Below are 21,174 nucleotides of genomic sequence, written 5' to 3'. Positions count from 1 at the left end.
ACATGTGTGCCACTGTTGGAATACTACTGTAGTATTGCTTGTAGTATTGAAGTGCGTTATGTCATCTGCCAAATAATGTATGCCATATGTATTCCAGTATTATATATGGACTTGAATTGGCAGTATCAATATTATCTTGCTGTCATTTTTGTCTTGTAGGTTTTTGATTTTCTATATACATACATTAAAATAAACTTGCAGAGATCATACTTTTTTGTTTTAACTATGTGCCAACTACAAACTTCATTTTGTAATGATTTACAAAATTTTTACTTTTAATGTGATCTTATTTTGTACATGTTCAAATTAGTTAAGTAAAACTTGAAATACAGAAAGTTTCCCACAGTGCACAATAAAAACTCCACAGCATATTACATATTTTATTCTTAAAATATCCTTATTCTTTCACAATTATGCTACATTTCTTACAATTGAGAACCCATTTAACAGATGTACTGCTATTTTTCCAGTGCAAGTTCCATATTATTTTCCAATAATATCAATCCAACCAAACATGTTGGGTTATTCCATTACGATTGTTCAACCTTTGTTTTGGATTGTCTCACATCCGTCCACTCCATCTTGGTGTTTAATAGTGCCTGCGTCTTCTTCTCGTCCACCAGAACATAATCCACACGCTCGTCGTCGGAAAGATTCGGCTTCTGCGGAGACACAAGGAAGGTAAGGAAAGGTCATCCGAGACCAATCGCGTGTCATTGTTTGTCTCATATATTAACCTTCTGTACAGGAGAAGGAGAAGCTGAATTAAAATCCAGTGACAAGTAGTCAAGGTTTGACTTTCTGACCCAATGTTGAACGGCTCCATCGACATTGAGACAAAATTGCTGCCTTGCCTCCTGCGGTCAAAGAAAAAGGTAAGAAGTCATCAACAATGTTACAAATGAATCAATTGTATGTAAAAACAACAAACATTTCAATTGCATTTTTAAACATTGTGTGAAATTCATTTGGTTGACAATTTACCGTTGTGGGGCTATTTGCGTGGTCTTCTCCTGAGTTGACTTTATTTCCTAGACTTCCTTCGTGAGGTACACCCTTTCCTGGAAAACTGAAACTACAGGAAAATCAAATAGGATTGACCTGCTTAGTTGTTGTTGTTGTTGTTGTTTTTTTTAAAGAAAATCGGCATTGAAAAGATCATCCTAACTGAAAAATAGTGATGTGAAAAGACATTTTTCTTAGCTAAAGCTGCTTTGCGGTTTGTTATTCCTACTCCAATGACTAGATCTGGATTTTCCTCACCGCAATTCAGTCTTTGTTCTGCTCAAAGGATGATGAGCAGGACATTCCGTGATTGTGGAGAGGCCTCTTAAGTCAAGAGGTGGAGGTCGAGCTGTTAACCCACAGAGGACAAACACATGACTTTGCTATGGCCCAAGACACAAACAAAGCCAATGTGCATTGTGTCTTTTTTAAAAATTCACCTCTCCTCAAGCAAGGTTTGAGATGGCGGTGTATCGGAGGAGGTCGAAATTCTCCCGCTTGGCACGGGGCGCCGGCAATCTTAGTGCCCTTGGCTTCGCCCTTGGAATCGGGCACACTGACGGGACTCATGGGAATGTAACCGTCACCTTCGGCTCGCGAAAGCATGGGGATGTAAGCGTCCTGTTCCTGGAGTTGAGCCCGTGCCGTGTATACACAAGACTGCTGGAAGACATAAATCACAATCGAATCAATGGCAATCAAACTAGGCTTCTTCCATACTTCAATATAGGACAGTCCATGAAGACAATGACCCATTCTTGAGAGTCCTCTGAAGACCAAGCGGACCCGATGTCAGAATTTCTGGGTATGAGCATGTGTCTTTCGTGGGACTATTGACTCACCGAATGAAAAGTCTGTCTTCTGAACCATGTTGATCTGATGTCAGCATCTCCTAAAAAAATGGAAACATTGCTGCCTTAGGTCATTGACGCAATAGATCCCACAAAGTACAGATTCAGGACAGTTTTTTCCCCGTATCCATCCGGACTCTAAACTTTTGCCAAGAAAACGCACCTTATGAAGAAGCACTAGCAATTTCGTCATATGCGGGTTCTGGATATGATGACAATTAGACTTTTGTTGTTGTTAGTTGAGTAAATGATGATGACAAAGCCTATGTCCAATTATTATTATTTAAAGACATTTTCCCATCTGGTCAAACCTTTCCCTAACAAAACCCACCTATTGTAAAACGATCCAAGCCGGACAAGGACGTTCTCCGGGAAAGCAAAATGGGATGTTTGGGCAAATGGCGTGCACTCATCGCCCTCGGCCTGCCAAGGCCTTGGTCCGACAGATGGTCGGGCTTAGGTGGCAGCGGAGGAGGCGTTTGCCGCTCGTCGCCGGCCGCCTCGGATGACGCACGAGAATACGGTCCGTCGAACTGGAAGACGCTCGTGGCGCAGCGGCCAAGCGGCGAGGAAGAGGAGGGTGCCGCCGAGACTCCGCACGGAGCGCTCAGAGGAGGATTGGTCGATCTTCCGTGGGCGAATGGCGGCGGGCTCAGGCGGAACGGACAAATGCAGTGAAGGGACGAGAAGTCGCCGCGGGGGGGCGAGGGTGCCGTGTCCTTAAATGCATCGTCTGTGGCCACGTGCTTCAGAGAAGTGTCCGAGTTTGAGAGGCTGCTGTGCCTGCAGATGCCAGGAAGTCAGAAATCAATGAAAAAATGCTAGTTAGCGTGGGTTCTTTTGAAAGGGAGGGATTGGACATGCCTACAAGTGCTTTCCGTCCCCGTTTCACATTGCGAAAGGAAGAGGTAATCTGGCGGTTGAGCCAAATCGGGATTGGACGCCCGGTCAGAGGGGTCGCTCGGGGCCCGGAGAGAAGTTGGGGTGTCGGGAAATCCTTCTTCCGAACTCCCTAAAAGCAACCAAAAAAATTCAGTTGGAGAATTTATGAAGATAAAATGCAAGGACAAACAATGAAAAAAAACTACAAAGATAAGCCACTTCTACTTATTTAGTCAAATTAGACCTCTGAAAATTCAAGGACTTTTCTTCAAAAAAAAGTATCTTATTGAACTCTCAACTAAAATTGATGCACAATATTTTTCCAGCATAAAAGTGGTATTAATGTTGAAATAATAACTGTCATTCACAGGGGCCTGACATGTCAAAATGAATTGGATACATATCACCATCAATGGCATTGAAACGGGTGAGTTTTAGATCAATTTTCTTCTCCTTTTTACAACTAGCAAAACACAGTCACATCCCAGTCAAGTCTGATTGGATTTGCATTACCTGCATCCTCCTGGTGGGCAAATTGGCAAATATGGCTGATGCTGGTGACCCAGTCATTCATCTCCTCCCGGGTTTTGGCCACCAGGTAGAACATCCGAGCAGAGGTCTTCACCACAAACAAGTGCTTCTCGTGGAAGTCCCGCTTTATGGCCAGCTGCCCATTGAGCATCTCTACCTGGCATTCGGTCAGGTCAATGACACGGATTGGCTTCTTGGACTTTTTGCTTTGGTAGTACTCCAGTACATCGGGGTTACCGCTCATGCGACCTCTCCGTAAGACAAACCAACGTTTTCTCCATGCCTATGTGAAAAAAAGGGAATCAGGCCCATTTAGGACATTTTGACATCCATTTCATTTGAACTGAAGTTTTCACAGTTCATATGAATTGGAGGTCCGTTATTGTTATGGTTGCTAGGCAGAACTTGTTGCTTCCCAGCAAAGAAGAGGAACTTTACTGTATTCAGAGAAAAACTCAAGTCATTTTGTTTTTGTAATATTTAAGTTGTATTCAACTTTGAAGACTGCATGGCACAAACGTATTTTCACACTTGGTTTTGTGGTTTTCAGAAACTTTTTGGAGTTACGACTATTATCTACGCCTGCACGTCGCCTTCAACCAGGAAGTGGTAAGACACAACAATTACTGAAAACACCACCCAACTTATGGGAAAATATTATAAATCATGACGATTTTTGAATACTTTAAATAACATTTTTCCCCCCATCATTCAATTTTACTATTACCTTCAAAAAGGCCACATAACACACCCAAGCAAAAACTACTACTAAGGTCCAAAACATTTGTTTTTAGAAAAAAAAAAATCTGATAAATTTAAAATTACCAATGGACCAGTTTAGGCAAATTTAAACCAACAACCCCGACTGACCTCTATATCATTTCCCTATGCCAAATGAATCGGACCGAGATATCAACAGATATTTCCATGCCGGTGCAAATATTTGAATATTTCAACACCCATGCAACATGTGGCAGAACTTGATAAAAGTTTCTCTATCTCCCCTTCAACTTCCACGGACCTCCACCCGCACTTGTTTTGACCAATTTCCCTCCTCGTCTCGCAGAGGAAGTGCAAGCAAGCCATCATAAAGTGGGACTATTTCTGTTTACTCCTCATGACCGAGGTCTGGCCGAGCTGACGCGACTTCCCATGTTTCACAATACATGCGCTAAGCCCAACATCATATGACCCCCGACGACTACTGCACGCCGAATCTGGCTATTATTTACGATGGTGTTTGTTGCTCAAGTTGTTTTCCATGATTGAACACGGATGGTCAACAATAACAGCAAGAATCAGAGAAGGACTCAAAAGGCAACATGTGCATGTACATGAAGCAACAAAAAAAAACCCAAAACAAGCACTACCCACTGTAGCCCAACGCTTCATAGCCCAGGGTGGCATTTCTCCTGTCAGGCTGCTGCTGCAGTGCTACGAGACAAAAACAAGTGTCCGGCCGGCGTGGGCTGGTACTCACAAATCTCTTGAGTTTCTTCTCTGGGGGGGATTTAATGAGCCAGCCAGTGCAAACGACATCCCCGGCACTCATCTTGACTGCAGAGTGTCCGTCCTTTCTGCAGCAGGCGCTACCGCCGCCGCCACTACCGCCACCACCACTGCCGCTGTTCTTGCTGTGAAACTGAGAGCAATGCAAAGCATATCCTGTGTTCTGGTATTCAGCCCAGCCACTCCAAAAGGAGGAAGTCAAGAAATTGATTTGACTGAGAGGGAATGGTGGAGCTAAATAATCAAGAAAGAATGAAGCTTTTCTAATGAAGACAAAACAGAAAATGATTCCGAAGAGGAGGAACGGGGGTAAAGGTTGACTTGTGCTGCTGATCAGAGATTAAACTCTGCGTTTTGTTGTCAAGACCAAGTGTCAAGGTTGGGCGGCTTGTTAACAAGTGACAACGAGGCAAGGAGAGACGCAATTTAAAAAACAAGGAAACAAGACCAGAACTAACTTTAAGAAAAAGACAATCTTGAAATGAAATATAGGAAAAAGACACTCTTGAATGAAATGCTAAGTGCATGCATTAAAGAGCATCTAATCCTCAATTAGTGTGGAAGGGTCTAATTAATTTAAACTGGGTGGACTGGCTGGGATTGGCCATCTCCCAGTGCCGTTGAAAGTGGCCAATCCATTTTGAATGGGAGAACTGTCAGCAATCATTTTCCCTATCCTCTCCCACAGGTTCGACCATATATTATGTGAACATAATATACAGTTGATATATTTTAGTGTGAATATAGTAGTGGCACAAATTGGCTGCCTCACTTTTGTCAGACTGCCCCATGTCATTTGTGGCTGCTATATATCATGTGATGTCATGAAATGACCCAAATAATTCCAATACATTACTATTATCGTGTGGGCATGTGTGCTTGTGTGTAATATTACATCCAACAGTCTAAAGAACTGTTACATTGTGACAGTTTTTGTAGTGAACCACAAAGATAGTACCACAAGGAGTTAACTCCCATTTCTAACGGTAATTAACTGACTGCTCAAATATGGCTACCGTTACACGCATTCACGGAAGTGCAGCACAGGGGAGGTGCTCATTAAAAGAAACCACTCCCACATTGGTTCAGAATGGAGGTTGAAATTGACATCGCCCTATCAAAACTCGCAATACTAGTGACGTGGACCAAAGATTTTTCAAAAAAAATGATTCCTTATTCTCTGACGCTCTTGTTCCCGAATCAAACTTATATTACTCACTTGCCTGTTCTCTTTAAACAAATATAAATTAATGTGTAAGTGAATTAGAGATAATATTGACTTATTTTAGACTTTGTAGTCTCAGACTTTTTTCCAACAGTGTTACTCTTAGTGCAAATACGATCTTCAACATTACCCATAATTCCTTTGAAACGTATGACCTGTCTCTGGCCTTGTGCAGTGTTTCAGGTAGCAGGACGGTGTGCAGGCGGAGTGTGGGTTCAACTAAACAAGTATTCCTAGTGCACCAGCTGACAGATCGCCGAGTAAAGTAAGCTTTATCAAGGGTGGAATTGCAACAATGCTCAAATGTAGAATCGTGTGGAGAAAACTTGCTCCCCTTGCCAGAGCCTCCTCAACATTATGTCGGCAGAATGTGAGAAGATCAGGTAAGCAAACACATGACAGTTTGCCTTACGATCATTAACTGACCACACCAGCTAATTAACGGTACGTGTTATTGTTTTTCCTCCTCGGGCGATACTTAAGGCGACTTTTAGGTACAATCGTGACCTTCATTTCACCGTTATACAGCGAACAAGCGAACTGTCAGATTGCCTGAAGTCGATTGTAATATAATAGTTTGAGCCCCGGCGTGCGCCTGATTGAAAATAATACGATTGCGTAATTGTTTTATTACCACATGTCTACCAAATAGTGGGCGGATCCCGTTAATCATTTTTTTTACCTACATGATCATTTTTGTATAAATTCTAGAATTTGGGGAAATAAAACGATGATGTTTCATTACTATTGATTGTCAACACATCCCAGTCTAATTAGACTAATAATTAGCAGACACACATTAAGCCTTGATATTTTTGTGCGTTGGTGGTTTGAATATGACACTGCAAGTTGATGCATTGCACTACTATTTTTTCCAGTTTTGCACAATGGCAGAATACCTGCTCGTGTACCTGTAGCTCACCTGGCAACTGGGCCTGCAGGAGGTGGAAGGGAAAACCAGCTCTACGTCCTTCTGGTTGGGGCGACCTTTCTTGGTGGAGCCGTTTATGTGAGTACTCGATAAAAATAACAGGGTAAAAGTGTCACATTCATGGTGTAAAACATGTGTTGACCTATTCTGACCCAGTCTGTAAAAATGCCTTAATAGACAATGACTTCACCAAATGTTTTGTGCAGTATAAGTGATCTTTTTCTGTTTTTTTTTTTTTTTGCAGGCGTACAGAACTGTTAGAGGAGATCAGCAAAGATATCAGGAACGAATTGAAGAAATTGCATCTCGACCACATAAAAGCGCCAAAGAAGAAACCACTGATGTCCACACAGACACTACTGGTTGATTTGGTTTTATCACTTTACTTATTTATTGCTGTTGTAGCCCACTTTGTGACTCATCCTTTCTATTTTTGTAGCTACGGCAGCCCTTGAAACAGAAGGTGAGTGATTATAAACGGAGCAAAACTTGCTAAAGGAACACCTCTCTGATTTTGTCATTTTAATAATGACTAAAAATAACAGTTTTCACAGACTACAAAGTTGAGGATAATTGAGTCTCTAAGTATCTGTTTTTGCCTCAGCTGTTCCCGAGCTTGAACCCGAATCCGGAGTCGCCCCTTCGCCAGAAGAGCCGAGCTCACCCGTGCCCGATGCTGAGACGGCAGCCTCAAGTGAAACAACTGAACCTCCACAAGGTGATTTGCAGACTTTATTTTAATTACGTATCTCAGGGTAATCAGGGTAATTTTCTTCAGTTAAAAGTCACATCAGTCATGAATTAATACATAAACTCAAATGGCATTTTACATGTAAAATGTGACACCAACTGGCCAATTTATGTAATACAATTTGACTAATGTACTCCAACCTAAAACTGTATACAAGGTTATATTGATAGTAGGTAGTATAATGAAGAATGCTTAATACAATCATCCCAAGTTCACTGCATGACTTGATATTTCTGTTGCATGTCGTTTTCTCTTTATACTGACCTTTTAGGTTGTTTAACCTTGTGGTTTTACGTATTCTGTTGTTGTAACCTACTAGATTAACCTTTCACAGATGCACTCTTCCTTTCTCCTCTTGGAAACATTTTTTTTTTATGAGTGGTTTCATGAAGTTTTACTATGCTGACTTACTAAAGTATAAGTTTTCCGTCAAACTTCATGTGATTGTTCCCACATGTCTTTGAGCATAGCTGGAAGTTGCCCTTTTTCCCCAACCAATCAGGCCTTTTAAACCATTGACTTTCCTCAAATCAGCAGCATCCAGCTATGATTCATTGACCAATGCATGCTCAGCAGGTGAACAATGCACGAGTCCTTGTGGTCTTCCCTATTAAAAAATCATCTTAGACTGTAAATATAATCTCTGGTTATGGATTGACCTCCACAGCGGATGAGCCCGTATTAGAAGCAGCACCAGAAGAAGCGCCTGCCGCGCCGCCAATCACGGAGGGTAAGATGAGGAAAGGCCCGGAATTCAAAAACACGTACTAATACATGGAATTCTAATGATGGGCTAATAACAAATGTTACCACTACACTCCCAGAACCCTCCCCTCCATCCGAGCCCACCGTCGAACAAACCGAGCCGGTGGTGCTCCCGCCACCCGTTGTGGAGAGTGGTAAGCACTCTTGCCGAATTTTTGACATTTCATTTTTGGCTAAATTGCTTCTGTCGCCACGGCTACACAAACAGAACCCGTGAAAGTCGAAAGCCCCGATCCAGAAGCGACTGAGCCGGCGGTCCAAGTCGTGGCCGAGAGCGGTAAGACTTTATTTCAGCGCCACTTGGAAGGGTTGCCGAGATGGTTCCAAATGTTTACTTGACTTTGTACTTTATACTTTTTACTTGAATGATGAGTGATGAGTATGTTAATACTTTAGCCTTTTTTTCTGTTTATGTTTCATATGTACTGTTAACGGATGCACTTTTTTATATGTATCCTATTTTGTGGTGACCTGGCCAAAATCTGTCACATTTTTTAAGTCAATGGGGCCCCCGGGCCCACCCTTGCTCTAACAATTACTTTTTAATCCCCAGGTTCAGTTCTCCTCAGCTCATCAAAAGTTGCTCATCACCGATTGGTGCTGATATTTTCTATCTGTCTCCTGTAGAAAGTGCAGGACTGGAATCTACGCCGCCATCGCTCCCGTCTCATGTACCCTACCTCCTGATTGGCGGTGGGACCGCCTCCTTCGCCGCCGCCCGCTCTATCCGAGCCAGAGACCCCGGTGCACGGGTGAGTTTTGCCCTCGGCCCAGTTGAAGCTTAATAACCAACCCGTGTTCATAATTCAGCGTGTGTTCTTTCCAAACAGGTTTTGATTGTGACGGAAGAGCCGGACCTCCCGTACATGAGACCACCCCTGTCCAAAGAACTGTGGTTCTCCGATGACGCCGCCGTGACTGACACGTTACGTTTCAAGCAGTGGAATGGAAAGGAACGAAGGTACTTCTTAGATTGAAAAATGTAGTATTTTTGTCAATGTAAGTTGACCAAAATTCTGCTTTTTTTGACAGTATTTACTTCCAGCCGTCATCATTCTATATTCCTCCAGAGGAACTGGGAAATGCAGAAAATGGGGGAGTGGCTGTGCTTACTGGTAAAAAGGTTGGTTGTAGATTTTTGTTTTGATATTTCATTTAAATTTAAACACTGGTGTCAAAGTGGCGGCCCGCGGGCCAAATTTGGCCCACCGCATCATTTTATGCGGCCCGCAAAAATATTTCCATTTTAATTTTGAACATGATAAAAAAATATTGAACGCTTTTGGAATGAAAAACAAATGATTGAAAGATGTTTTCCTTTAAGAACAAATAGCTCAAATAAGCATAGTTACATATGTAAAATTGACCCATTTCTTTTATCCCTTCTTTCCAGGTGGTCCACATGGACGTGAGGGGAAACAAAGTCAAACTTGACGACGACGTAGAGGTTTCCTACGACAAGTGTTTGATTGCCACTGGTATGTCACCTTGCTTGAATCCTCCACATGACCATTCGCACCGCGTAATGTCTAATTCCGAGTTGTCTCAGGTGGCGTTCCAAGAAATTTGCAAGTCATAGACCGAGCAGAAGATGAAGTTAAGAAGAGGACAACTTTATTCCGTAAGGTCAGTGTTTACTCACCAGAGAAGTCAATGCAACGCATACAACTAATGCCATTTTGTGCCTTTTTCGCTCTGACAGATCGAGGACTTCCGATCCTTGGATAAAGTCTCCAGAACCATCAAGTCCATCACGGTCATTGGAGGCGGATTCTTGGGAAGCGAGCTAGCCTGCGCCCTCGGCAGGAGATGTAAGATGGGGAAAAGGGCGAGCTTTTTTGTCTTTTTGAATGTTTTGGAGGATCATCATGACATGTCCTGTTTCAGCTCAGGATTCTGGTCTGGAGGTGATTCAGATGTTCCCCGAGAAGGGCAATATGGGAAAGGTTCTGCCGGAATATCTCAGCAACTGGACCACAGAAAAAGTCAAAACAGGTCAATTTGCTTTGGAATGCATGGAAATATGTACATTTTTTAATTTTCCTGGTTTTGATCTCCTAGAGGGCGTAAAAGTCATCTCCGAAGCTTTGGTCAAATCTGTCAGCTGCAAAGATGACCAGTTAGAAATCAAACTCAAGGACGGTCGATTGGTAAGTCTGACGAAATTTAGATAAGGTTTTGTAAAAAATAAAGGCTATAATCTGGCATGCTTTTCGTCCTAGGTCAAAACGGATCACATTGTGGCAGCCGTCGGTCTGGAACCCAACGTCGACCTGGCCAAGTCGGCCGGGCTGGAAGTAGACGTGGACTTTGGTGGCTATCGAGTCAATGCCGAGCTGCAGGCTCGCTCCAACATTTGGGTGGTAAGTTCATATTGGAAAAGTACCAATCTTGTCTTTAGTTTTTGAAAAAATTAAGGGTAATGCTCTCTCTGCGGGTTTTAGGCCGGTGACGCTGCGTGCTTCTACGACATCAGGCTGGGCCGCAGGCGAGTGGAGCATCACGACCACGCTGTCGTCAGCGGGAGACTGGCGGGGGAGAACATGACGGGAGCTAACAAACCTTACTGGCATCAGTCCATGTTCTGGTATGTAGTGGTTGTCAAAAGTCTAGTTCAAGGGTGTCACACTCGGGATTACAAAATGATTTTTTGAACTAAAAACACAGAAAAATGAATTTAAAAAATGACATTTATTGATTTAAAAGGGGGAAATCAGGAAATAACTTTGTCCACAGGAGCGACCTGGGTCCCGACGTAGGATACGAGGCCATCGGGATCGTGGATAGCAGTTTGCCCACCGTTGGGGTCTTTGCCAAAGCCACGGCCAAGGATACACCAAAAGCCGCCACGGAGGAGTCGGGTATGATCGGAAAAATCCATATCATGTAGCCCCGCCTCTCATTTTTATGAACAGACAATTAGTTCAATGTGTTTTCTGTTACCCATGGCGCCACAGGAACCGGCATCCGCTCCGAGAGCGAAACAGAAGACGTAGCCTCAAGCACGGCGGCGGCGGCGTCCCCCATCCCCGCCCCGGCCATCACGCAGAAAGACGACTACGGCAAAGGGGTCATCTTCTACCTACGAGACAAAGTGGTGGTGGGCATCATTCTGTGGAATGTCTTCAACCGAATGCCCATCGCGAGAAAGGTCAGCTGTCTTTTCTCATAGTAAAATCACGTCAGGTTGGTGGATTTCTTATTTACGACATTTATCGTCACACGTAGATCATCAAAGACGGCGAAGAACACGCCGACCTCAACGAAGTGGCCAAGCTGTTTAACATCCACGAGGATTAGGACTTTTTAAACAAACCATTGGAAATCGAGTGACATTTCGTCCATTTGTAAATGTACATTTAGCGAATTATTTTCATAATACAGTCAAAAATTTCAATTTGTTGGACATAATCCCGACTCCCACCCCCAAATTGGAACCTCCCCCTTCCCTTAAAATCCTGCAACATGCCATCTCAGCCACTTGTTGGGAGAAAGAAAAGGCTAAAATAAAATCTATTTTTAAAAATTACTCTTACTCCAATCTTTTTAGACAATGTGCTCTCCAGTTTTATATTTTAAACGAGAAATGGAGCAGTTCCACTGAGCTTCTTGCCTTCAACTGTAGGCCAACAATTGGCCTACTTATGTTGTCTGGAGGTGAAAATGTTCAAAGAAGCGTGACCAAAAAAAAATGGGTCTCCCGTTATTAGTAATACTGTAACCCCTGTTTACTCACCGCACATATTTCTAAATTCTATTTGACACTAAAGGATCCCAAGCCAAGTGAAGCAGGCGTGCAGCCATAACGGGCTGTCTCTTCATGACTTATTCATTTTACACGATCAAGTGGATGAATTGCTGGATGGAGCGATGAACATGAGCTTCCACATTTCCTTTTTTTTGAGTGTATGTGTGTGTGCTCATTTCAAAACGCAAACCAGTAGGCCGGAAACATCGGACATCTCTCCGAGATGGAAAATACGCATGTCCGCTGATATCAACAGAAATAGGCAGAGAGTCGTTTGGAGAGTCATTTGGAAAGTCGTTTTTAAGAGTCGTTTGGAGAGTCATTTAATTATTTAGTTACGTTACAGTAAAAAAAACGTTTTAAAAAGCCATCTTTACTGCATTAAAAGATAATTTTGACTATTAAAAGAAAATTTGGACAAACAATGATAAATCACCTACCGGAAGAGCTCATTGGTCAATTTAATCGTGACCACTCAAGCGGACAGTTGACAAAATGTGCTCTAATTACCCACGCCAACATTTTTTTTTCAATGTCCTTTTTGAAAACTGCTCCAAAAACCTTTAAGAAATGGTGACTGTCTCTTTAAGAATTCCCACAGTGCTTTCCCTGTGCTTTCATGTGGCCATGAAAAAGACATAAAGCTTCAAGTCTTTCCCCACAAACACACAAGCAGAGGGCGGAAAAAGTTCCCGGCATGGTCAATTATGCAGCAGAGGCAGCGGCAGTGGCAGCGCACTGGCCAGTAGTTTACACCTGCTGGAGGGGGAGGCGAGGAGGAGCTGCCGCCCTGCCGCCCTGCCGCCCTGCCGCCTGCCGACTTGACATCACATCAGCCGTAGCTGGAGGAGCCACAAGTTCCCCAGCATCTGCTTTGGCTACCTCAGGTGGACTTATTTCTCTTTCTAGGATGAAAGTGCACGTCTTGTCTTTGCTGTGGGCTCCTTCTATCTTTTTTCTGCAAGGGAGGTACTGTAAACATCCAATCGTAAGCCCACCCATGTCTGATTTGAACAAATTGCATGTTTGTGTGGAATTGTTGACCTTGCTTAACATATGATATTTACAGTTAGTTGTATTATTCAGGGGAATGTATATTGCAACTAAAAAAACAATAATGTTAGGGCATTAATATTACTACTAAACTAATGTGACATTGTTTTTTTTTAAGTAGATATCTGATTTTAATTCATAATTTAATTTGCTGCAAAAATGGGAGACCTTATTATTTGGGGGGTTATAGTTAAATAGTATAACATACATTTTTAAGGCATTTAGATAAAATAAATTATTTAATGTTTTTTTTGTAGCTGAATGGAATAACATGCATAGATTTTAAAGCATTTAAATTAAATATTTAGTTTTTTCCACTTTGAATTTCTTGCATTCAAAATACTCATTTTGAACTGAAAAATATATCTTTAAAAAAGACATACAATGCTTTTTAATTTTACATCATTTAATGCTTCCACCGTGGGCGTCCAATGCTCTTTCACATGTGAATCATTCCAAACCGACATCATCTTTATTTCCCTCTAACTCTTCTAATATCTACTAATTCTTGAATATGACATCTGATGGCAAATTCATAACCTTATCCCACGGTGGTCCCGCCAGCAGGTTGGTCCAGTGCAAGGAGATGAAGTCGCACGGCTCTGCGCCCAGACCGCCCTCGCCATCTGACTTCCTGGACAAACTGATGGGTCGCACATCTGGCTACGACGCTCGCATCCGCCCCAACTTCAAAGGTACGTCTTTGACTCTTTGGCGACGGGTGCGAGACGCCTTCGCCGTTCAATTTGTTCACACGGAAGCGGGCGTCGAGGTGGCACAAATTGGTGACAGATGGGTCGAGGGAGACCAGAGACGCTTGGGGCCGGAGATACTCAAAGACTCGTGTGTTTTCTCTCTTCACGCTTTTACTGTTGACCCGCAGCCTTGGGTTGTGATATTTTTACACTTCCTTCACATCGTTTTAATTTGAAATGTGCAGCAGCGCCCGCCTTGTTCGCCCACAGGCCCATTTGCGTCCAATCGTGATCTCCCGCTCCAAATGAAGCCGGCAGATTCTCTCTGACATGCTTTGGCCTCCCACTAGTCTCTTGGCTTGAATTTCATATATTTATATATATATAAATTTCACATGGTATTTGATATCTCTGCTCCACACTTTCCTCAGTGCATGCTGGGAAAAATTCCAGATGATTATATCTATAAATACACACTAATGTCAGGAAAGCACAATCAATAAATGATGGCCTCCGGGGCAAGCCGCTACGTCAATATTTTATGTTTAGTTGTCAGTGTGTGTGTGTGTTAGTTAGATAGATGGATCTATTGAAAGATTGTTGTTTTGTGAAATAAAAAGACCTAGTTTTGTCTGTCTTAGGACCTCCTGTGAATGTCACCTGTAACATCTTCATCAATAGTTTTGGCTCCATTACTGAAACCACGATGGTGAGTCTTCCTTATGTCTTCTTAAACTAAAATTTAAAGGGACAGTGCACATCTCAACTCACATTGTGTCCTTTTGCATAGACGTCAATTCATTTTAACTGGTTGGCTTTTTCCCAGGTTAATTATATTTTATTTTTTTTAATTTAAATGTCATTTTTCTCAATTGCAAAATGTTTTAAAGGGGCACTGTACAAAAACAACTCCTCCTTATGTTGTCTGAAGACTTTGCAGTCTTTTATTCATTCACATTTAGAGTGAGCAAGACTCATGTATTTTCCAAAATACTTAAAAGGCAGCCTCATGAAATATTAACTGTTGTAATTGAAAGCGCTGTGAGTAGATAAGCCTGCCAAATGTCACAATTGTTGCAGCATTTTCATTTTCTTCTCACCATTTCTTTTTAAATGAATACCACCAATATGAGGACATATTACAAAAGATACCACTTTTTACACAGAAAAAAAAATGGTTGCCAGATTTGAACTCTTTAAAATTGGCTGTAATATATTAACTGTATATATTGTTTGTATCCATTCCACGACAGGACTACCGGCTCAACGTATTTCTCCGCCAGCAATGGAACGACCCCCGCCTGGCTTACAAAGAGTACCCAGACGACTCCCTGGATTTGGACCCGTCCATGTTGGACTCCATTTGGAAGCCCGACTTATTTTTCGCCAATGAAAAGGGAGCAAACTTCCACGACGTCACCACTGACAACACTCTGCTGAGAATATTCCAGAATGGCAACGTCCTCTACAGTATCAGGTGACCAATGAGTCACTCAGACTCAAACTAGATTACAAATTCAATATCTTCCTAAATCAATCATTTTTGGGGGGTGGCAATCACACAAAAACCATTAAAACCTCTTAGAAATCTCAGATATATTTTTTCCTGGACTATAACAATGTAAACAAGTCTTTTAATTCCATTTCTCCAAACTTAAAACTCTCATAAAATCCATCCTTGTGAATACAAGCGCTTTGACGACAGCTGGTTATCATATTTTATTACTTTTTTTTTTTTTTTTTTTACCCTTCCCGCTTCAGTTCACCTCAGTTGTCATTTTATCCAGCTAACTCTATAAACATGGTAAACAGTAACTGCAGGCTAAATGAATTCAAGTGACTCAAGTAACGCGGAAGCAATGTGCTGTAATAATCAGGGCTTACAGTCCACATATGGTCATAAATCATATTTCTAGACATTTATCGTCCTATGCAAAACTACCAAAACTTCTCAAAACCACCAATGAAACCTATGTTATGTCCCTCAGGCTGACATTAACCCTCTCCTGCCCAATGGATCTGAAAAACTTCCCCATGGATAGCCAGACGTGTATAATGCAGCTGGAAAGCTGTGAGTAGCAACTCTTACTTTGAAAGGGTGCCGACAATCTCAGTCTTAGTCTTCCTCCTTTCTAGTCGGATACACCATGAATGACCTCATCTTCGAATGGTTGGACGTTGGCGCCGTGCAAGTAGCCGACGACCTGGTGCTCCCTCAGTTTGTCCTGAAAGAAGAGCAGGGCTTGGGTTACTGTACCAAGCATTACAACACAGGTATGAGACAAAACGCCGTCTGGGACGGAGGCTGGCTTGTCCATGGACTTTTATCTAACCAGTCCGTCAGTTTGGGCCCGTATCTCTTGTCGTCGTTAGGTAAATTCACCTGCATCGAGGTCAAATTCTACTTGGAGCGGCAGATGGGCTACTACCTGATCCAAATGTACATCCCCAGCCTGCTCACTGTTATCCTTTCCTGGGTGTCCTTCTGGATCAATATGGACGCCGCGCCGGCTAGGGTGGGCTTGGGTATTACCACCGTTCTAACCATGACCACCCAGAGTTCCGGATCCAGGGCCTCTTTGCCCAAGGTTTGCCTATTTTTTTCCATTTAACCCAATTCAGCAGAAATGGCAAGGCTAAATTTTTCTCTTGAATTTGAATGATTTTTTTTCCCAAGCCCATGTTTTTTGTTTTGCAGGTATCCTACGTCAAAGCTATTGACATCTGGATGGCAGTGTGTCTACTTTTTGTGTTTGCCGCGCTCTTGGAGTACGCCGCCGTCAATTTCGTTTCCAGGCAGCATAAGGAGTTCTTCCGACTCAGGAAGAAGCGGAGAGAGCAAGAGCGCCAACGGACGGTAAGTGCTGTCAACCTCTTCAAAACAACCCACCCACACACCCACACACTCAGTCACTCAGGCTAACTCAGGCCTCGGGCCTAGCTTCCAGCTGTCACCTGCTATAGCCTCTACGCATTTAAGTTTGTCGCAGTGTGGAGAGCATTCGTTGACCTGTAATTCATTGAAGCCATCACTCGGTTCCACTCAGGATGGTACGCTCTCAAACGTGTGTTGGAATAACACCAGAACTGACTTTAAAATGAGCGCAAACTATATTTGCCCCCAAAAACTGGGTTGAACGTGCTCATAACTTGGGATAATTTGGAGTGTTTAACCAGCCAGAATGTGAACAATAGGGGAATTTCAAAACTGTGAGGTGGATGTGCTAATCACTGTTATTTTGTTTGTTCACATGGAAAATTACATTAGTGCCATCATCATCATTTTTATTTAATTTTTTTTGACATGCCTTGTTGAGTACATGAATTTTTCAACCTTGTCAAATTTTAGTGGCACATATACACACCTATACAAATATATACATATATACATATATACATATATACATATATACATATACACATGTACATATACACATACACATATACACATATATACATAGTTACACATATATACATAGTTACACATATATACACATATACATATACACACACATGCACACGCACTCTCATTAGTCCGGATTCAAATGCAACGCTCTGATTATTTTTTTGCGTTCCATTCTAATGGACAGCCAACGAGCCTGTTAATAAACCAGAAGTGCGCTTGGATGATTCCCCTCTTCTCTTTCCCCCATCCATTAACAGGGAAGTGGCGCGAGCAAGACGAAAGGCAACATGTCAGACAACGACGCCGCTCCAGGGAGTGTGGGCCAGCAGTGCAGCGCCTGCGCTCGGGTACACACTTGCTTTTCCCGCAAAGAAACGGCGACATCGCCACCATCTTCTTCTCATCTTCTCTTTTCCACTTTCAGGAGGAAGAATTGGCGCGGCAGGGTTTACTCTTCCACACTTTCGGCCTCGGGCTGGCTCCAGAAATGGACGCCACTCCAGTGTTTGCCGATTTGCCTCCCGGCTTGGGTTACTATGACATAAGGCGACGCTTTGTGGAACGAGCCAAAAAGATTGACACCGTCTCCCGTGCCGTCTTTCCTATGAGTTTTCTGATGTTCAATGTCCTCTACTGGCTCACCTACAAGGTCCTACGGCACGAAGATGTCCAATTTAAACGGTGAGCCCACCAGGGACAAATGTCACAGAAACCTAAACGGGCCTCCGGGGCAACGCGTGTGAGCTACTATGAAAAAACACGCCACTCCTGAGGTATTTTTTTTTTCCATTCATACATTTTTATTTTTGAAACAGACACTTGCAAGCCATATTGTATAGCACTTGTCAGTTAATGTCTCTGGTATAAGCAAAAAGTCATGTTATCAATGTGTTGTGACCGGTGAGAGTACAGTCATACCTTGGTATACATGTCAAATCAACATTTCCCATTGAAATGAACTAAATACAAGTTCATTCGTTCCCACCCTCTGGAAAAATGCTACTGTATTTCAAGTCTGCTCACAATAACACTTGTGTTCTTGTTTCTTTCCTAAAAGAGGGAGATGGCCCTACCTTATGTCTTTAACTGTATTCGAACGACTTTCAATAAATGTCTCTGAGTCGAGACCTCGAGGCATTTTAATGATGTGTCACAAGTCTGTTTGTCTTTTAATAATATCATTTTTGCGTAGTGTATAGCGTGCATGGCCACAGGAGGGCACTGTTGGGATTGGACATATTTTGCATATTTTAGACATCTTTCTTGGGTTATAATTTGATTCAAACCGTCCCAATTCTACAAATAATTCTCAACCGTTACCAATTCCACCCAATTTGACCATGGTAATTCAATTGCATGGAAAAAAATATCGTCAAAGCACTTTATTCGTTTCACAACATTGGCAAGACAAAATAATTTGATTCCACTTTTAATGTTTTCCATCAAATCTGGCATTGTATATTCCAGTAAATATATTCATTGTAAATAAGGTCACCACTCCTTCGCATATAAACTATCAATAGCTGATGTTACAAACCGTTTTTAGACGTGACTGCTGACGTTTGTAGTTTTCCAAAAGCTTCCGTTTCGCTCTGGCAGCGATTGGACTGGTCTGCATTTTTTTCCACCTCACCGGTAGGCTAGCATTAGCAGCCGCATCACAAGTCGCACATTCTCCACTTCAATGGAGGCGCAGCCCAAAGACCGGGCACGGCAAAATCGAAATCAGCACCGCGGAGACGACGCCAGCCCTCCTCGGTGGATCGCTGGGCTAAAACATGAGCAGAACCACTTCCACCAGCGCCAGCATCAGGAAACGAACGCGAAGAAAACAGGTTAGGACGACATCTAAAGTTGGCTAACACACGCTAGCTAGCCTTACTCAGCTCATGCTAACCGGCTAACGTCACTAAGCGTGTTGCGTCGCGTCTCACTTTACGGCAGAACATTACATATCACTCCAAAGAGTGTTTGACCGATAATAACTGATCGTTGACATCATTTTTGTCTCTTGGAGATGCATGTGTTTATGCGATGGAATGGCTAGCTGACATTGCGTGACAGTTGTGGTCGGTGGTAGTTTGACATATCGGGGATTGACCTTGTGCGCCGATCCCCTCACCCGATTTCCCCATAGCCAGCGCAACTAATGGGGGAACCTTTTAGCGTCGCCCACGCCTATTCACTCTGATGTAGCAAAGATCGCAAATATGCGCCTTATTACATAGTTAGGCGCATTTGAGGACACTGTCCCGATAAGAGAAAGGAAAGGCAGGGAACCGGCTCCCCTGGAATGTTCTGAGCTGCCATTTCCCGTCGGCCATGTTAGATTACAACTGAGATGTTATACTCTAGTTCACAGGTTAGTTGGGTCTTTCTGTTAAATACTATACAATGACGCGCCTTCCTCTCGGCATACATTTCATTCGCGTTCTTTTTAGATCTGATTTAGTTTAGGTGGCTACGTCATGACACTTGGCCTTCGATTTCAGCCTAGCTGTTTGCTAGTTGACGCTAGCCGGTCCGGGGCGGTTTTGACAGGCCTGTTGCATGTCCAGCCTCCCTCAAAAACTCCGTTACACCTTTAAATACACTTTTGTATTCAGTTTGTTTCTCGAGAGCTTGTTGTTGTCAGATGTCTCAACATGAATCTCTTCCTTGACACAACGTTGCGTAAAGTAGATTCTTTTTTTTGTAACTTGGTTGTGATCCAGTTATGGCTGTAAACACGTTTCTGTCTGCCATTTACACGAGCTAAACACTTATTAAAATCAAATGTAATTGTATTTAACCCAATCACTGTAGAGGTAGTCCTTCTGACGTACGTGGTGTGCTGGATATCACATGTCAGTAATAAAACACACACAGCGCATCCTTAGATGTGTCATTCATGTATTTTTGGGTTAAGGTTCATGTTTAAAGCGGCAGTGTTTGGCCTTTGCTGACTAGTTGCGGCCGCTGCAGAAGGGATTGTGAACTTTGACCTCTGTTTACAAAGAGTTGGTCGGCTTCAAAGCAACAGATTACCTTTTAGCTTGATTTTGCCTTTTTTTCTGGATTTTGCTCTCGTTGAAAGAATAACAGACATTGACTTAGTGCCATGACTCATTTAGACCTAGTGGAATTTTGCCTATATCTTATGTCATCTGCAGTTTTCTTGTTTATAATTTAGTTACACCAGAATTAAGTGTTTGTGTTTTCATTTCAGGCAACAAAAAAGTAAGCCTTGAAGAGGAGGTGGAGAAGAGCAGACATTTGTTTTCTACTGCTGGTATGCCGCATCCTCCCAACGGCAATGGAAACAGATACCCAAGTACCACAAATCTGAAGAAGTCGACGACGCGGCCGTACTCGGCGGCTTCAAAAGCTAGCGGCAAAGGACTAGACTCCAAAAAGACTATGGACCCAAAGAACGGTAAGGCTGCCGACTTCAACTATCAAGAGGATGAGCAAGACGCCGCCTTGCTTCAAAACGGCATCGCACACGGCGACGTTATAAATGGATATTCGTGCAAGGACAATGACGGCAGCGGATCGGAGGGCGGCTATACCGTGGCCAAGAAACAGAAGGCCAGATGTAACATGGACGACGATGACAAAGAGCAAGAGCCTCCTCCGGCTTTGGACATTGATGAGGCCGCCGAGAAAGCGGGGACTTCTCCACTCGACTGCTTCAAAGCCACGCACAAGGTGGAGACGCAGTCGCCGCCGAGACGGACCGAGGCCACGCCACTGGAACCTCCACGAAAGAACTCCGAAGGGAAAGCCGTGGGGAAAAAGATGGAGGAGCGCCACAGAGCCAAGGTTTGCTCCAAAGAGGAC

General features: G+C 43.0%; 4 protein-coding genes across 9 annotated transcripts in view; 3 read left to right on the top strand and 1 right to left on the bottom strand.

Annotated features, from left to right (window-relative positions):
* Nucleotides 1-482: 482 nt before the first annotated feature.
* Nucleotides 483-5,529, bottom strand: gab3 (GRB2 associated binding protein 3). 2 transcript variants are annotated; one of them, XM_077740329.1, is made up of 10 exons: nt 4,750-5,529; nt 3,252-3,552; nt 2,721-2,868; nt 2,188-2,639; nt 1,848-1,897; nt 1,446-1,665; nt 1,264-1,354; nt 985-1,075; nt 738-857; nt 483-662 (listed from the first exon to the last, which is right to left on the bottom strand). In XM_077740329.1, the coding sequence occupies exons 1-10, from the start codon at nt 4,819-4,821 to the stop codon at nt 531-533; spliced, it is 1,677 nt and encodes a 558-aa protein (XP_077596455.1). In that variant the 5' UTR covers nt 4,822-5,529; the 3' UTR covers nt 483-530. The 2 variants fall into 2 exon arrangements, with proteins under 2 accessions (XP_077596455.1, XP_077596454.1); XM_077740328.1 differs by having other exon boundaries at nt 1,446-1,668; nt 4,750-5,527.
* On the top strand, nt 642-11,979 carry aifm1 (apoptosis inducing factor mitochondrion associated 1). Of its 3 annotated transcripts, XM_077740325.1 has the most exons (25): nt 643-681; nt 749-875; nt 3,109-3,165; nt 3,820-3,878; nt 6,179-6,386; nt 6,882-7,012; nt 7,179-7,296; nt 7,374-7,397; nt 7,539-7,652; nt 8,353-8,415; nt 8,510-8,584; nt 8,659-8,727; nt 9,078-9,202; nt 9,281-9,411; nt 9,483-9,573; nt 9,844-9,928; nt 10,000-10,076; nt 10,153-10,261; nt 10,338-10,445; nt 10,512-10,600; nt 10,673-10,813; nt 10,895-11,037; nt 11,187-11,311; nt 11,408-11,601; nt 11,679-11,979. In XM_077740325.1, the coding sequence occupies exons 5-25, from the start codon at nt 6,299-6,301 to the stop codon at nt 11,748-11,750; spliced, it is 2,172 nt and encodes a 723-aa protein (XP_077596451.1). In that variant the 5' UTR covers nt 643-681; nt 749-875; nt 3,109-3,165; nt 3,820-3,878; nt 6,179-6,298; the 3' UTR covers nt 11,751-11,979. The 3 variants fall into 3 exon arrangements, with proteins under 3 accessions (XP_077596452.1, XP_077596451.1, XP_077596453.1); XM_077740326.1 differs by lacking the exon at nt 8,659-8,727 and having other exon boundaries at nt 642-681; XM_077740327.1 differs by lacking the exons at nt 8,353-8,415; nt 8,510-8,584; nt 8,659-8,727 and having other exon boundaries at nt 644-681.
* Nucleotides 11,980-12,108: 129 nt separating this feature from the next.
* Nucleotides 12,109-18,500, top strand: LOC144212456 (glycine receptor subunit alpha-2-like). 2 transcript variants are annotated; one of them, XM_077740331.1, is made up of 10 exons: nt 12,109-13,167; nt 13,819-13,946; nt 14,588-14,655; nt 15,200-15,423; nt 15,935-16,017; nt 16,083-16,220; nt 16,320-16,534; nt 16,645-16,803; nt 17,610-17,699; nt 17,777-18,500. In XM_077740331.1, exons 1-10 carry the CDS (start codon nt 12,896-12,898, stop codon nt 18,035-18,037), a joined length of 1,638 nt encoding a protein of 545 aa, XP_077596457.1. In that variant the 5' UTR covers nt 12,109-12,895; the 3' UTR covers nt 18,038-18,500. The 2 variants fall into 2 exon arrangements, with proteins under 2 accessions (XP_077596457.1, XP_077596456.1); XM_077740330.1 differs by having other exon boundaries at nt 13,816-13,946.
* Nucleotides 18,501-18,977: 477 nt separating this feature from the next.
* Nucleotides 18,978-21,174, top strand: part of nufip2 (nuclear FMR1 interacting protein 2) — a 7,069-nt gene continuing 4,872 nt past the window's right edge. The window contains exons 1-2 of one of the 2 annotated variants that reach the window (XM_077740780.1): nt 18,978-19,187; nt 20,561-21,174. The exon at nt 20,561-21,174 is cut by the window's right edge and continues 787 nt beyond it. In XM_077740780.1, coding sequence (XP_077596906.1) covers nt 19,037-19,187; nt 20,561-21,174 — 765 coding nt within the window. In that variant the 5' untranslated portion in view covers nt 18,978-19,036. Of the gene's footprint in view, nt 19,188-19,283; nt 19,715-20,560 lie in introns of those variants that run through there. The other variant, XM_077740781.1, reaches the window with a different exon arrangement.

This window comes from Stigmatopora nigra, chromosome 19 (assembly GCF_051989575.1).
Source record: "Stigmatopora nigra isolate UIUO_SnigA chromosome 19, RoL_Snig_1.1, whole genome shotgun sequence".
NCBI classification, from domain to species: Eukaryota; Metazoa; Chordata; class Actinopteri; order Syngnathiformes; family Syngnathidae; genus Stigmatopora; species Stigmatopora nigra.
Note: the sequence above shows the minus strand (reverse complement) of the source record. Positions and strands in the feature narration are given on the sequence as shown.